The sequence below is a fragment of the Rhea americana genome, unplaced genomic scaffold (genome assembly GCF_003343005.1).
Source record: "Rhea americana isolate MKP2758 unplaced genomic scaffold, rheAme1 scaffold_265, whole genome shotgun sequence".
NCBI classification, from domain to species: Eukaryota; Metazoa; Chordata; class Aves; order Rheiformes; family Rheidae; genus Rhea; species Rhea americana.
Window position 1 is genome coordinate 1,062,810 of NW_028186385.1, and position 16,690 is coordinate 1,079,499.

The 16,690-nt window shown below is 35.7% G+C and overlaps 1 protein-coding gene across 14 annotated transcripts in view; it reads left to right on the forward strand.

The window, feature by feature from the left end:
- LCLAT1 (lysocardiolipin acyltransferase 1) overlaps nucleotides 1–16,690 on the forward strand; it is a 176,641-nt gene that overhangs the window by 107,055 nt on the left and 52,896 nt on the right. For 13 of the 14 annotated variants that reach the window (XM_085307841.1, XM_085307844.1, XM_085307846.1 and 10 more), the window contains 2 exons: nucleotides 4,028–4,174; nucleotides 13,743–13,859. In XM_085307841.1, the coding sequence (XP_085163967.1) occupies nucleotides 4,028–4,174; nucleotides 13,743–13,859 (264 nt within the window). The remainder of the gene's footprint in view (nucleotides 1–4,027; nucleotides 4,175–13,742; nucleotides 13,860–16,690) is intronic. The other variant, XM_085307852.1, reaches the window with a different exon arrangement.

The following is a 16,690-nucleotide window of genomic DNA, read 5'->3' on the forward strand; positions in this document are numbered from 1 at the left end:
GAATTCTAAAGTACATTACATCTCYCTAGTTCACAGAAAGGAAAACCTGCTATTGTAAATGTTGTATTCTCTGTGTACAATTTTGTCRTGATAAAAAGCCTTATTGAATTGTGTGGAATAACTACCATTAACGTATATGTGTTATTTGAGATATGAAGCTGCATTGTTGATCATCTGAGCACCAGAAGTATTGAGTAGAAGGTCAGCATGGCTAGCTACTTTATCCAGTAAGTTTGTGCTGATAACCATTTTCAAAATCTGAACAAGAGTTGTGCAGTCTGATGCTTCTGTATACTTTTTCAAATAATGTTAGGTATCAAAAATGTCAGATCTTACAAGACGACTACTTTAGGAAGAAAATGGAATTACATTGCTATGATTTCTTTAGCTTTAATGTTTCTTTGCTCTCCATGTTTTTCAAATTAACCATTTCTCAAGAATCATCAAATCAAGACAGCTATCTTTTTTTTTTTTGACTGGGAAATTTCCCCTTGCCCAGCAGCTTTCAGAAAACCAAAAACACTGCACAAAAGAGGAAATGTAATTACTTTTATTGGACAATACGTTGACCTAAACTTAATAATAAACAACTAATTAGCATATCTCTCTGCAGGCTGCAAATGAGAAGATACTTCCTTCTTCTGCTTATTTGTAAATGTTGCTGATTAGCAAAAGCTTTCACTTCGCCCATTGCTTTATTGAATTCCTCCTATTTCTCTCTCTCTTCCCATTTGGATCCCACCTCGTGCTTCAGACTTACATGTCATTTTTCTAGCAGCACAACACAGACACACTTTAGCATGGAAACCGAAGAGAGAGCCTGCTTTCACTTTGTCTATTTGTAATCATGTGTCTGCAAGGCTATGCTGCATTTCCTCTCTTGTTTGAAACCTGGTGGAATGGTTAGACCTGTCAACAGCAGGCGTTCTCCACCGTCGAGGTATGGACCAGGATTTTGACTGAAGGTAGTAATTCACATTTGTGTTGCCTTCTCCTGGAAGCCTTAAAGCCAAACAAATGTGGAAGGTTCTTCCACTTTCACTGATGGTAAACCTGTTTGGCTCAGTCTGCTGTGCTAGGTTAAGTGAGGAGGAAAACCTGGSCTCTTACTGTCAGTCAACTGACTATTAGGTCATCTCTTCTTATTTGAGCAGTCAGGACTATTTTATCTCTTCAGATGCACTTCCAAATAGACAAATTCTTCCTGAACACTGGATGTTATGAATTAGAAAGGTTAAAATATCAAACCAATTATTTATTTAAAAACTGAATACTTATCAACTCCTTTCCCTCTCTTTTTTATTATTCCTCCTCCCTGACACTATGCTCTCCTTACATTACTGCCACTATTTGATTTTGCATAGCCTGTATGTAGCATTACTATTTAGGATAGGAATGGGAAAATACTGCATATAACCCCTGTTTCAAGGTGASTAGACAAAATGGTGACAAAACCAACACCTTTCTTAGTAGATAAAGGTGTTTTGTAACTTGATGTTTGCAGCGCTGTCAAAGAAGGATCACTAGARAGAGTTTATTATGCAAGCTTCCGTCTAATGGAAGGTCTTGTGCTGCCTTGAGAAAAGTAGTGGAGAGAGTGGAATCTGGAAATGAGGGWTTTTTTCAGTGCTTCTGAACTACTGTAGACAAAGATCTTCCTAAGGAGCTACTGAACTGATAAAGTATCAGCAGGTTTCCACGTGAGTGTTTATTTTACTTTTAGTTCCCCTTTCTCCCCGCTACACACACTGCTGCAGYGAGAACTCAAGGTTGAATAATATGGGCCTGATGAACTTGTTTCAAAACTCAGTGTGATACAAACTAATAAAATGGTTTSGCACAGTACAGTTTTTACATAAACTATTTTAGAGGTACAGTAGTAACAATTAAAAATAATAATAATTAATAAACTTAGATTACTTGAAACACAGTAAAGGTTTAGGCTGTGAGAATGAGAATGAGTAAAAAAACACCAGAACCACAGCAGAACTTTCCTGATACCTAGGTATTTTTSCACTGAGTTGAGTGGAACCATTGAGTTTGCTATGTCCTCAGACTTGCAAGAAGTATTTGATTTATAGGGATTTCTGTTTCTGCTTAGAGGTCTTTTTTCCTTTACCATCCCCATTTTTAAGAATTTGATTTCRGATGGGGTATCTTCTAGAGCGACCAAATGGAATAACTTTGGCACCATTTGGGTATGAAAAGATGTTATTTTTATACTAACAGAATGTCAAATATGAAAACGAAGCCCTGATTGGTTCAGTTTAAAATGTTGGGTTTGCATAGTTGAAGTATTAAAGGTTTTGCAACAATAGGATGTGGTTAAATGCCAGAACAGAGCATGGTTAAATTATGTGAACTATTTTTCAGTTCCTTTAAAATTGACCTTTTAATCTTTCCTCCAAATGACTTGTTTAAGCATTTGTATCTGTTGACTGATAGCTTTTACTAATAAAGCTGTACTGATACTTCTTGATACTGCAGATACAGATGCACGATATGTGCGCAGATACACATAAAAAAAAATTTGTGGTCAAAGTTTTATTTGCAGAGAGCTTTTAACAAACACAATATACAAATTTTAAAAGATTTGCTGAAATTGCATTTTGAGTGTTTCTTTCTTAAATCATGTGGCTGATCTAAGTATTCAGTTATCTGAGTATCATGATTTAGGTATCTTAGACTCATTTAGGTCCAGATCACGTAAARCATATTAGTTATGCATGCTTCATCTGTTTGCTTGATTTAAAAATAAAAARTATCCACTTCACAATGTAATTGACAAACCTTCAATAATATGATCAATGTTTCTGTCCAATATAGGAGAGATTACRCAGCTTGGTTAGTATGTTATCTGGGCTGACTTACTTAGGAAATTAATATAAAAATTGATGACGTTTATAAGTGATTTTCTAGCATATACTCCTTGTAACTTATTGCCAAGAACGAAACAGGAATCTTCATAAAGATGAGGTGAAATAAAGTGCAAGAATAACATGATTTAAGTCACTAGCGAAGGAAAAACRGACTTTGAGAATGATGATGAGTGATGAAGACAATGGGAAACTGTGATGTTTTCTCATTGATGTGGAAAATCTATCTGCAGGTTTTCTGATGCAATACAAACTAGCCAAATACAGTGATAAGTGAATGTCGCACCTATCTTTAAGCCTAGGTTAAGGAAGGAACATYGTGGGCATCTGATGAAGCCGGAGCCCTGATTTTATTGTCCTGCTGTCTGAACTAGTGGACCGAGGCTCCAGTATCATATGAGATAGCATATGAAACTGTGCCAAAAAAGGCAGGAATGTTCATTAAAAACTATGATGTGTTACCCCTGAGCTGTAGACTTTAAGTATTACTGCATTAGTGAAATTTGGTTAAACGCATTATATTGTCAGTTCAATGTTAAGCTGTAAATCTTCACAGTTGTCCCAGAATTTGTGTGAACTAAAGGATTTACTTAGCATTTTTCTATAATCAAGTGTAAAAAACAATGTCATAAAAATTATAAGAAGTTATACGTAATAAAGCCCTTGACGCAATGCATGTTTTCTGAACAACACATAGTTTACATGTACTTTTCAGGGCAAATATCCATATATATAATGCAGCTTGCTTTTTATCACACAGTGCATTTCTGAGATGTTTATCCATAAGGGAAGACCTGCCRCTTGAGCAAATCAGTGTTGCAGTGATTAAGGATATTATACTGAGGGCAATGGTTTCAGATCATTTCATGAAAGCACTGGCCCTATTTTTGCTCTCCAGAAAGTTTTACTAATTCTAGTTACTGGAGTTTTGCAAAAAGGCAGCCATTTCAGATTTATTTAAATTCTGCATTCTTTGCTTCYTGTCCAAAGATCCTTTTACAAAGTTACCAAATGGTCTTAAATCAGAGGYGAGGAAAGTTGAGCAGTAAATAAAATGCTCTGTCCAACACGATTTATAAAACATTTTAGAATAACAGTCAGTATGCAAGTGTCAGAATGAAATGTTACTAAAGGTGTATTTTTAACTTCAGGCTGGGCGATGCAGGTTGCTGCCTTTGTTTTCATTCAGAGAAAATGGGAAAATGACAAGAGTCATTTTGAAAAAATGCTGGATTATTTCTGCGACATTCATGAACCACTACAGCTCCTCATCTTTCCTGAAGGGACTGATCTCACAGGTAGGTTACGCTTGTCTTCTCTTGGAATGATCAAGGGGGGATTTTTTTTCCTTCTTGGAAATAGTTCAGAGACTGGATTCTYAGGGGCAGTAAAAACTAGTTAATAATCAAATGTGCTGATATTTTTGAGAGGCACAAGTGTAATTTAATTCAGAGGTTTAACCAGTCTTCCTGCACTAACAGTTGTGTTTCAGARGAATCTGATTGAAATAGCTGTATATTGATAGATGTTGTATGAGTGCCAGGTACATTGTATAGAAGGCAGTAGGTTCTGTAATAAACCTGTAATAAGCCTGTAATAAACCACTTGCATGTTCCCATTTACCACATGATTGTAGTGCAAAATCATTTCAAAACTATGGAAGTTTGATGGAAGATAAGAGCTAATGATTTCWTTATATTTCATACTTAATGTTTTAAGGGGAGAAAATGGAGATACTTGTTCCTTAGACCATGTAAAAAGTCTGTTTCTGTCTCTAAAATAAGTAGTAGTTTGCCCAAACTAATGTCAAAATTATTAAAACACTGAATTTAGTATTGTAGTTTGGAATTAGGAGTRTGGGATTGGCTTAATTCTTAACAAATTGTCTGCTTTAATACAGCTATGACATCTAGTAGTAAGCTGCTAATCAGTGTTGAAGCAAGAGTTAAGTGCCAATAAAAGAAAGCATTTTATGAGTTCAGTTCTTCATGCCTACAGTAYGATTTGATAAACATCATAAATAGAAAATGTTACAATTAGACTTTTACCTTTTAACTTACTTTAAAGATTTTCACTATATTTTGCTTTGCAAATTGTCTCAAATCCTACTTTATTGCAGTACAGATCAGTCAATACTAGATATAGTATAAAAATAACTTGTGTGCGCTTATTTTCTCRGATATATTCATGATATCTATTTAAAAAAAGAAAGAAAAAGTACACTATTCAGATGTTAGGGAGTTGTTATTGCCTGATCAGCCTTCTAAAAGAAGGGGTAGATTCAYTGAATGTTTGTGGACTGCTTTACATGAAATATCTTGTTGAATTTGTTATTTTTTGTCTAAAATTAGCAAGGAGGGAAGAAATTGTTATCTCACTTTTTTTTTTTCTTTGAATTCAGGAACAACTGTTCTCTGCTAGCTCAGAATTATGAGATGAAATCCTGTTTTTATTAGTGGAATCTGAAGGCTCCTTCCTAGGTCATGCTTGCTTTCTGAACAGATGTTTCCAAGCCCAAGATTGTTGGAAAAAAGATCAGAATGTTCATAATTTATTCCATTAATTATTTACACCTTCCGAGCCCTCTTAATATTCCTCAGAGACAGCAGATTTTGAAGAACTGAAGGTGTTCTGTACTGTAGTTTTAAAAAGGAAGAATTGGCTGAGAACTGAGACCACAACAGTGTGTGAACCCTTGTGCTGCCTACTTCATTCCATTAGCTCCAAAGGCAGTAGGGGGTAGAGGGACGCTCTCAGTCCAAATGCTGTCTTCGGTAAGGAAGCGGAGGGTGTATCTCCACTGTTGTAACTGGCATAAAAAACATAGCCTAAATTTAAGTATATATTGTTGATACCATCAACTGAGAAATTCATTCAGGCAAGACTCCTCGCTTAATGTTAAAGATTCCTCTGATAGCATTTCTGAACACAGATTTTTGGCAGATTTTTTTGAAGATATTTCTGTTCTGATTTTCCTTCTTCATACATGTGTAACATGTATTCTTTAAACTTACAGTGTCAAATGGAGCCAGCACTATACTTACCATGCTGTTCTTGAGGTCAGTTCAAGCCACTGTAGAGTGGTGGTGTTGCTGTAAGAAACAGTCTTGTGTTTGCCTGCATGCTGGCACAAGAATATGATCTCATAAAAAATCAGATCAAGAAACTGATCTAGATTAAAGCTAGTAGTGGTTCTTGTAGTTTTAAACATCATTATTTCCTGTAATTTATTGAGCAATTATACAAATGCATGTGTAGCAAAAGGAGGAAGCAGCATAGTGGGAAGGAACCGAGASACTGGTGGAGAAGACGGCAGAGCACTGCTTCCTCGGATAGCTCTGCTGGTGTCTAACATTTCAAACTGTCCGGAGTTGAGCATTTTAACTTTCATGTCGTGCCACCTTGATATTACACTTATACATAATAAGATGTATAGAGACAAGCAGGCATGCTCCTCCCCCCCCCCTTTTTTTTCCTATCCAAGTAAATAGCTACACCTATCTAATCGTCTTTATAGGAAACAGTAGCTCACAAATGCTAAAATTATAGGAGGCAGGACAAAACCCCTTTGCAAAATAATTGTGGTCAGACAGTAAGTTTGTAGTGTATAATAGAACATAATAATGTAATTTGTGTAACATTTTGAAAAATATTTTTCAGAAAACTGCTGTGCTGCTGACATGATAGGACTGATTGCAATCTCATGTTCTGTCTTTTAGAATAAGAAACAAATCACTGTTTTGTGTARAGTGGTCACTCAATATCCTCGGGAGCATAGAGGCAAAAACAGAGGCAAGAGATCTTGCTTTCTGACCAAATTCCAGCACTGCTTATTACGTCTGATAACAAAATTCTTCTGGTGCTTAAAGTTGAAAATAACACTTTACATATACTTCACTGCAAAAAAATTTGCTCTGCAACCCCGTGCTACTAYCATTTGTTTAATCCTTTTGGTGGCCACATTACAAGGATAGATAAATTTGTTCCTCTTTATGGGAAATTACATAACATTTTCAGGTATTCTAGAATGAATCATGTCACATAAATATAAAGCATGATTATATTAATACATGGGCCACTGCCTGACTTAAAGTTGGTAAAGTACTTTGCAGTGAAAGGTGCCATATGAATGCATTTTAAAAGTAGTAATACCATGAAACCTGAATAGCATATTTGCAGACTGTATCTATAGGGTCTGAGGTAATAATTAGATAGGTTGGTCATGATCTCACTCTAGAATAATTTAAGCTTGAAGCAAAAAGCATCAAGATATTTTACTACAATTGCTTAAAAGAGCTTTCTACAGATAAACATGTAGCCAGCCTTTCTGAAGCTCMGAAGAAAATAAAGCAGGGGTAAGTCTAGTTCTTTTAAGAAACAAGAATATAATCTACCATTTTTCTTGTTCTCTTGTTTTTCTTGGTATTCCTTAAAAGACTTTTCGTAGGAATTATTTTGAAAACAATAACAAAAATAAAGTTACCGTGTTCCTCAGGGACTGTTAAAGTCTCCTTGCCTGTAGATTTGTGTTGGGCATCCCTGTACACAGTCTCACTCCAGTTTCTCCTCCTTCCTTCTGCTCATATGACATTCCCTCTCCAAATTTTTATTGCTGCTGTTTGGGCAAGAGGCTACATGCTGTATTAAGAGACCTAGCAGACCAAATATTCGTGGAATCTTTGCCAGATGTTCCCTTAATTATGATTTCTACTATTGGAGGTCCTGCCTTTATGTAGCCATTAGTTTTTCTAAAACTCCTGCAGGGCTTAATTTTCCTTGAATCTCCTCTCTTTGACAAACTAGTTAAAGGGGAGAGGTGGACAGTGTGACTGCACAGACCTTTTTTTCCTTAAGGAACAGCTAAAAACCAAGTAGGAGGTCTTGGTAAGGTCCAGATCTTAGCAGGAGTGTTGAACCAATATAGCTATTATGCTCTCTATGCAAGCAAATCTCTGATAGATGGATAAACAAGGGTATTTTGTTAAAGGGAGATTTCTGGAGTGCTCATTTATTCCTTCAACTGTCTGGCACCAGTATCATAGGAGAGTRCTTGAGAGTACATGCATGCTGTTTTCAGAATTCAGATTAAACAAAAAGACAATACTTAATATTCACATTTCGGTGCACTAATAGTAGCAAAAAAAAAAAGGTATCTGGTAGTGTATTCTCTGTTTTCATACAAGATTGTTCTGCGCCAGGTTTTTGATCAGGATAGTTGCATTTAAGTTGTCGTTCCAACTAAACATTCCAATAAGATGATGAGGGAAAATCATAGTTCTTTTGGTTCCAGCCCAGCAAAGTAGATCAGTCTGGACAATACTGAATTTGGAAAAAGCAAGTGAGTTGTTCTTTTGAGTGGAGTTAATACTACRTACCTGTTTAATGGGAACGCAGACTTTCTGCTGGGTACAGGACTTGGAATTATRGTTCAAATACTCTTCAGACTCATGCAATACAACTCTACTGCATTATGTTTTTGAAGGCTTTCTCGCAAGTCAGACTCTAGAGATTCTTGTTTTAATTCAGAACTAGATCACGAATTAAAAATATAATTTAACTGAAAAAAAAGTGTGATCACTTTATCTTGTTTTCAGAGGTAAAAGCAATTTAACTTCCTAAAAATCTGTGTCTCAAAAATGAAGAAGGTGCATGATATTAGCATAATTTTTCTCCTATGCACTTTAAAAGAAATTCTGACGTGTGGTGCTTCTAGAAAATGCTGATTTTCTGAGCTTTTCCAATAAATTAAATAAGATTAAATACTCTAGATATATAGGATTTCCCCACACAATTTTTGAAATAGATGGGAAGGAATGTGACCAAGTGATTTCCTAAAGGTGGCATGGGAGCAAAAAATGGAAGATACGGCTATAACGCTTTAAATTATTGTTCTTTTGTGTAATTTGACAGTTAACACTGTTGTGCTTATCACTGCCCTGAAGAATATATCCTCTGACATACAGCCGGTCCTAGCTGAGCAAGGCAAAAGGAGGAGAGGCAAGTCCAAGYGAGGCCAGAGGAAAACAGCATGCGAGGCAGTTCTTGATAGGGGAAAACTGTCCAAACTCACCCTCTCTTAATAGTTTYGTGGCTGCTGTTTAATCGTTTATGTTCTGTAACTGCTAGATAGATTTTCTCTCTAATAAATTATATTTAGGCAGCTTGTATTGTCCGTATTTGTGAATGTTCATCATTTTCTCTCACAGTGTATGCTTTAAAGTACTCTGCACTGAAGAGGYTGTTTTGGACTGCAAGATACTGCAGCAGTAAACATGTACACAGATGACACCAGTGGGATTTCAAATGACAATGTGCCGGTTTCTCTCAGTATATCATCATAAAGTTTAAATGCTTGAATAAATATTTTGTTTTTTTTTTTTTAAGTRCGTATTTCTTTAGGAGTATCTTTTATAAAGAATCTGAAATAACTGCATTTAATTTGGAACAATTTACTGCATATAGATAAAGTTACATTGTCAGATAATTGTTAAACTGAACAATAAAACTAGGCAAGAATGTAGGAAAAAAAGAGTGTAATTCTGAAGATTTTATATTTGTCTGTATTTAGCTATTTTGATATAGTTGATGTCTGATAGTTATAGGACTTCCATGTGAAAACCAATTTTGTTTATAATTGTGCTGTATCACATGAAGTTCTTATGGCAGCAATTTCAGTCTRGTTTTGAGTCTAGTACCAGTTCAGTGACTCTAAAAGACACATGTAGTTACATTGTAAGTTGAAATTGAATTCCTTTTGCCTCTTGGAATATTTTGTCTGTTTTGTGAATAAAGCTAAAGGAAGTGGAAACAATTCTAGCTGTTTGAGCGGTGAAGGTAACAGGCACCCTTAGTTACACTCATGTGTTAACATTTAAAATCTTATTGGACATTTCTTGCCTTTCAGATTTGCTTTACCTTTGAAACTATATCTGAGTTTTTTCCATAAAAATAGTTTATTCTGCTTATTCCTTCTTATTATAGGAGAAAACAGAACTAAGGAGATGAAATACGTAATATACCTAGTTGGAATGATGAGCAGAAGTCAGTGTGGTAGATTTACTTTGGCTTAATTACAGTGGAAAAAATAAAATACTTATTTCTAGAAAGCAATGCTTGATTATCTTTTTTGGAGACGGTAAGGAAGAAGGAGCATTACCCATAGCCAAGTGATGTGAGCAGCCTTTTGGGAGAGACCTACACCGAGTGGAGTTCCAGCCCCTGCTTTCAAGAATTGCTTTATGCAGTTTGCATTAGTCAGTTGGAAGCAAAAAGCAGAACATGTGTTTCCTCTTTTTGRGGAAATGTTTTCATTATCAGACTTACAAAGCTATCTTATGCTTTTTTATTCTTTCTTCTAGAAATATTATAGTCTTGATTGCACAGAGTGATGACACACCTACCTAAGTTTTGCAACACTGGCAGTGTAGCCTAATTTGCTGAATCAGGCACTTAGAGGTGTTTGTTGTACACATTCCCTCAGGCTGAAGAAAATATAAAAATGGTTTTCTTCTTTCCTGGATCAATTGTTTAGCATCTAGGTTTGATGTAATATGAAACACTGTGTTTCCTGAGTTTTGCTGAACCCAGTGCTCAGCAGGAGACTTGCTCTGAGTTTCCACTGGAAGGCTTAGGCACAGATGCTGTTTCATGCAGAGATCTCAAGCAGTAGTAGGTACAGAGGTGCTTATGTCAGATAAGATGGCAGTATGTTTGTTCATAGGTAATAGCAGAATGATGTACTGCCTTCAAATGCCTGGCCTAGTAGGAGGAAGAACATTATGCTTTCATTTATGTAAAGTGAAAGCATATCCGAGCCTTGCTTTCAGGATAGCATCAAAAACCCATCAATCTTCCTGACTTCCTAGAATAAATACAGTTTAAAGCACAAAGAACTCTGGTTTGATAGCTGTTGCTAAAGGAATGGGGAGATGATTCCTGCAGGAGATGACAATGATCATTGTCTTAGCTGGAAGCATTTTTCTTATTCTCATATCCTGTTTCACTAGAGTCACAACAAAAGGAAGAGGGAACAATCTCTGTTTATGGTTTAAAGGCAAGGGAGGGGTGCAAACAACTGAAATATCAGGAGGGAATTGAATAGCATTGGAGTGTGTGCCAGTGTCCAGCTGTTCACACATTTTTAACAAGGCATTGCAGTACAGGGAAATTTTAAGGATGCTTTAAAGATGTTTATAGTGATTCTTTACAAGTACAAGGAGGTACAGTAAGAGGAAGTTTGAAGATGCTCATTTTTGAAAGCAATGGTGAAGTCAAGGTTCCAAAACTTTTTTGGTTGCATGAATCCAAGTCTTTCTTGGAAAACAGAACTACCAATGTATTTTTTTGTCTCTTCAGTGGTGCAAATAGGGGTGTTTTAAAAAGACCAAGGAATTTGTTTTCATATTGCCCTTCTGAAATAAGGTAGTAATGAGCAGACTTACAGAGAAATTGTTTTTGAGTGAGCACTTAGTACGCAGTTTGAGATGCTTTAGACTTGGCTTTTTTAGATTATTTAGTATTATGTGGACTTACATGGCACTCATGGCTCAGAGCTTTGATTGACTTGATTTGCAGACTATAGATGTTCCAATGTGAAACCCTAATTTGGATATGCAGAAAATGAAGAAGGTATTCCTCTACTTTTTATAGGAAACAACAGATTAAGTTGAAGACTTATAAATAACTTTAATAAGTATCTTACTTGAACCACCACAGAATTTGGAAAGGAGCTCTTGACTTGTGTTCCTTTTGTAGGAAGGCTCTTAGGAGTCAGTGTCATCTCTTAGAAAATAGTTTAAATAGTTGAGCATACAGCAGAATTATGTCTAAGGTAGAGTCCAGCTTTTTAGAGTAGCATGTAATAATTACCAGACTCCTCTTTCCTTTTCTGCTATTCCATATCTTGCTCATGACTCATTTTTCAGGCTCTGCCATAACAAAAATAGGAGTCCTGAAGACAAGTTTCCTTCACTAATTAAGAGTAGGCCATCTTCTGCGTTGAATGAGATAGTAGTCCAGCAGAAAAAAAATAAATATTCTGGTCATGTGATTAAAGACCTACATAACGCATATGTCAAATGAAAAGTAAATTTAAGCTATGTATTATGTCCATAACTTAATATGTTATGTGCATAACATAATACGGTAAGTATTGACACCTGCACTTTTAGTGTTTTGCAAATTCTGTAATTTTGACATCACTTTGGAAGATGTAGTATTATGAGATCATTATCAATATTATTTGTAGACACATTATGGAAATTATATGTAACATTTTTGTATGCATTTGCTGGATCATTTACTTGACTGTTTTTCAGCAATTTTCCTTTTCTCCAAATAACATATTTGGGAAAACTGCTTTAAATATTAAGGGTTACATGTAAGACGTCATACCTCCATGCAGGTCGCAGTTGTTTACAGTGGAAAAAATACTTAGTACACTGGTACACTATGATATTTATTAGTAGGCAAATGGTTCTTTGTAAGAGAGACCAACATTTGCTGATAAAACAGTATGTTCATTTAGTTTAGGGAAAAAAGCACAAGAAAGTTGCAATGGTGCAAAATACACAGTACTGATGTTGATTTGTCCACTTGGGCTATCTGTTCTTCATGGGAAAAACGTAACATGATTGTAAGGGGAAGGATTTACCATTAAATAATCAATTCCATTAAATTATGGAGCAGCAGTATGTTTTCATTAAATTATCTTTCATCCTTGTTAATTGGTTAATTGCAGACATTTCAGTAAAGAACTCCGTTTGAGAAGAGTTATTTGTTGCCAAAGCAATGATCTTGTTCCATAGATTTATTACTGGGATTTTGTCTTTTGAAAGCCTGTAAGACTAGTTAAGAACATATTTAATAAGTTAATTCATTTTTATGTTGCCGTGGGAACGTTGTATGTGTCCGTTTGCATTTTGCCCGYGATGAAGTGCAGTGGTACAACAGTGAAGGAGTAGATGTAGCCTGCAAGGTCAGTTTGCCTGTTAACTGCAGCTACTTTGAAAACATACCGCACATACTAAGGAACAAATTGTTTCATCTCCCCTCGACTTCAGAAGTTTTCATTTTAGTGTCTGTGTCTTATTTGGTTAGTGGGCTATGTTAGCAATCGGTTCTTAAAACCTTTGTTCAGTTTTCTCTAGAGAGAATTTCTTTTGCCAGGCAGTTGAAATATGTGCTCTGCTCTGTTCGGCCAAACTGCTTTCCAGATGCTGTGCATATACTCTGCGTGCAGTAGCAAGCATGTTGCTGCTCGGGGCAGTTGGTTGAAAGATTAAAGCAGGCTATATGTGTGCGGCTGAGTTTGAGTAAAACGTGTCAAGTTCAGAATGAAGAAGTGAAATACTATTTCAATATTTTTGATTACCTGTTTGCTCCCATTTTCTTACCAAAATAGATTTTGTTTGGTTAAACATTGACCTCAAGGTATTTATATATGTAATACCAAACAAATTACTGCACATCATGCCTTTTGAGTTTTAAAAAACCCCCAAACCCTACTGTGCCAGTTAACACATTTTACTATAAAATGGACATTGAGGTGTACAAAGAACTTTTAACAAATTTTGATTTATAGATTACAGAATATGTTTGACAAATAAGAAAGATTTGCTGATTGTTTTGTAAGATTGTATGAGAGAGTAAAAGGGCTTTTCTTGCAGTCCACATATTGCTCTTCCTCATACCATAACATACCTAACCAAAAGCACTCTTGTGGTCTGCTTCCATCTGAGAAGCTTTTGCACGTGGGTACCATGTGAACTGCTGTTGTACTGGTCATGTTGTAAAATAATTAGATTTTATTATTGACCTGCATGCACACTGTTAGAAAATGTCTTTTATTTTCTCATTTGTCTTCAGCCAATACCAAAGCCCGCAGTAATGAATTCGCTGAGAGGAATGGACTTCGAAAATACGAGTATGTCTTGCATCCACGGACTACTGGATTCACTTTTGTAGTGGGACGTCTAAGGGAAGGTAATGCTTCTTTGTATCTGTATATACTTTCTTTCCTTGCTGATGTTCACAATGCTGCTTGAAGCAATCTTAGAAATATTTTATATATCCTGATCATGAAAAAAAGTCTTGTTTGCAACCAAACTTAGTGATTATGACATTTCTTTTGATTCTTGAGTTGATATGAAATACAAATATCACCAGAAAATATGTAGGGAACAAGCAATTACGTTCTTGCCATTTTTTAAAAAAATATTGTAGCTTAGCAGTCTACCTCAGGAAAATAGTGGAAAACATCTCAAGAAAGTTTAGCTTTATCATCTGTATAGTGCTTAACCACAGTGTGTGGCTGACACTGAATATGCACAGATACGCATTTAAGATATGCCCTCTCTGCAGAGCTGATGATTTTAAATATAAGAGCAGAGACAAATCACTGTAGTGGACCAACAAGGGTAGCGCGCAGCAGCGTGCAGGGGCGGCAGATCGGCTGCTTAGTTGTGCCTGGCTTTTTGAGGTGGTGGTGATGCTGAGAAGCTGTTTAAAGCGGGAGTTATAGTGCTTGGCAGAGTGGTGGGTAAGAGGATGAAAATCACTTTTTACCTTGCAACAGTCTCCAATCTCTATATTAGTTTGGGGGTAGGGACTGATCCCTGGTAACAGGGGAACAATGGGCTGCTCTGGCAGTGGGAATTTGGATGAGATTTCTCCCAGGCTGTAACAGTGGAAACATTTTAATGATACTGATGTGGCAGTGATTCAAACACAGATGAGCAAATGCTTAGCCAGTAAAATGCAGGATAAATGAATGTATGGTTGAAGAAACATGTTCAGTAGATATAAAGTGACTTTTTTATAGTGGGTGAAGCAATACTAGAGCTTTAACACATGTTCGATACTCTGTCTGCCAAAGGAAGAAGTCTGAGGTTGTTAGAAAGGATAAGAGCCTGATGGTAGGTTTTTTCCTTGATAGAAACCTTACTTGGAATTTAGAAATAGAGCTGACTAGCATTTTTCCTAATTCCTATTGAGCAGATATACAAAAATCCCATTAAATGCATTAATATTTTGTCCATCTGGACAAACCTGGTAAAGGACGATGTATCTAATTAACCCTGTCTTATCTGACACCTCACAGTAGACATTTTAGGTTTTCATATATTTTGAATGTTTATTATTTAATTTGCTGTAGCAAGCAATTTATCACATATRTAATTTCAAAATCTTGTTTTGCTTAAACTTTTTCAGCACTGGATTATTATATTCTGTAATCATATTTCTGGCCTAGAAGATTCATTTTCAATTAAAGAAATGTTTTCAGTTTGAAATATTATCAACTTAAAAAAATAGACCRAATTTGTTTCAGAAGCAAGCTTTGTGGTTATACAGTCAATTTCTAATTATATAAAAATACTTCTCTGCTGTATTGCTGTATGAGAGATCCATTCAAATTAGGATATTGGATTTTAAAAAGGAAAATACTTGAAGMTGATTAGCTGATTCTATGCAGCACAAAGACGGGAAAAAAAACATGAGCTTGCTTAGATTTTTTTTGTCCGGTCTTTCACATGCTTTAAGTCCTACTTATATTTACAGCACAATTGTGTGAAGTTTTAATGTCCCTTTTTGCAATGTCCTTTTTTTAATATTGAATGCCACTTTTTAATATTGAAAGAAAGGGGTTAGGTTTAGCTCAGCTGGTTAGAGCATAGTACTAATAATGCCAAGGTCGCGGGTTTGATCCCTGTATGTGCCACTCACTTGAGGGTTGGACTAGATGATCTCCAGAGGTCCCTTCCAACCTTACCAGTTCTATGATTCTATGAATTCTTTTGTTGTTTGGTATATTGATGGATGTTATGAGCTAGATAGATTATGTCTAATGCTATTACGTAGCACATTATGGGTGAGAAGGTAACTTAGCTAGTATTCAAAATACTAAATTGTTATTTACTAGTTTAAGACTTAGTTTTCCATTGTTTGTAAGCTTGCCAAATACCATTTGTGCTGAACTATTTTGTAAGTCCTATAATTGCTTGACTATAAAACACAAAAGTGTTAAATGCCTGCATATGTATACTTTTCCATCTGTAAAATGTAAATGTCCAGGTAGATTTTTAGATACAGATAATACAGTTGATTCTTAGATTTATCATGCTGCTCAGATTTGACTCATTATACCAATGAGTCAACTTTATACAAACTTTATACAAATGTGTGATATTAGTATTAATAAAGGCAGCCAGAATTTTTGAGGTTTGGATGCTAATATTAAGTCTCTATTTCTGGACTATCATAATGCTACAATACTAACAATAATCATAAAAACAGACTTACTTCCTTTTACTGGTTGTAACTGCAAACACAAAGGAGTGTATGTGACTTTAATTTGGAGGAGGGAGTGGTAAAGACTTTAACATCATGTTTACGTCTTTGCAAGTATTTTTGGGCATGGATGACAACCTTATTGCCCTATAGCTCTCCTGTGAATACATTTTGGCTTGTGGCTGTTTTCCGTTCCTGAGGCTGAAGTGTCTTTACTTCAGGCCTGAGTACATTATTTTGCTCTAAAAATAGGTTGGTGAAGGGAGGGGGGGGATAAATGTCATTAGAAGTTTAGCTGCCTTTCTAATGTTGAAAAAATGAATTACATTTGGCAAGAACATTAATTAATATGCATCATAAGCTATAGCCTAAAAGAATTACCTGTTATGACATAAAAATAACTATGAGTGACCCTTCTGAATAGGAAATGAAAAACCCAGGGAAAAAATAACCTTCAGGAAAATGTTACTTTTATTTGCACGTGACAATTTCTTCCTAGAGGAAGCACTGTACCTAGAAGGTATCAG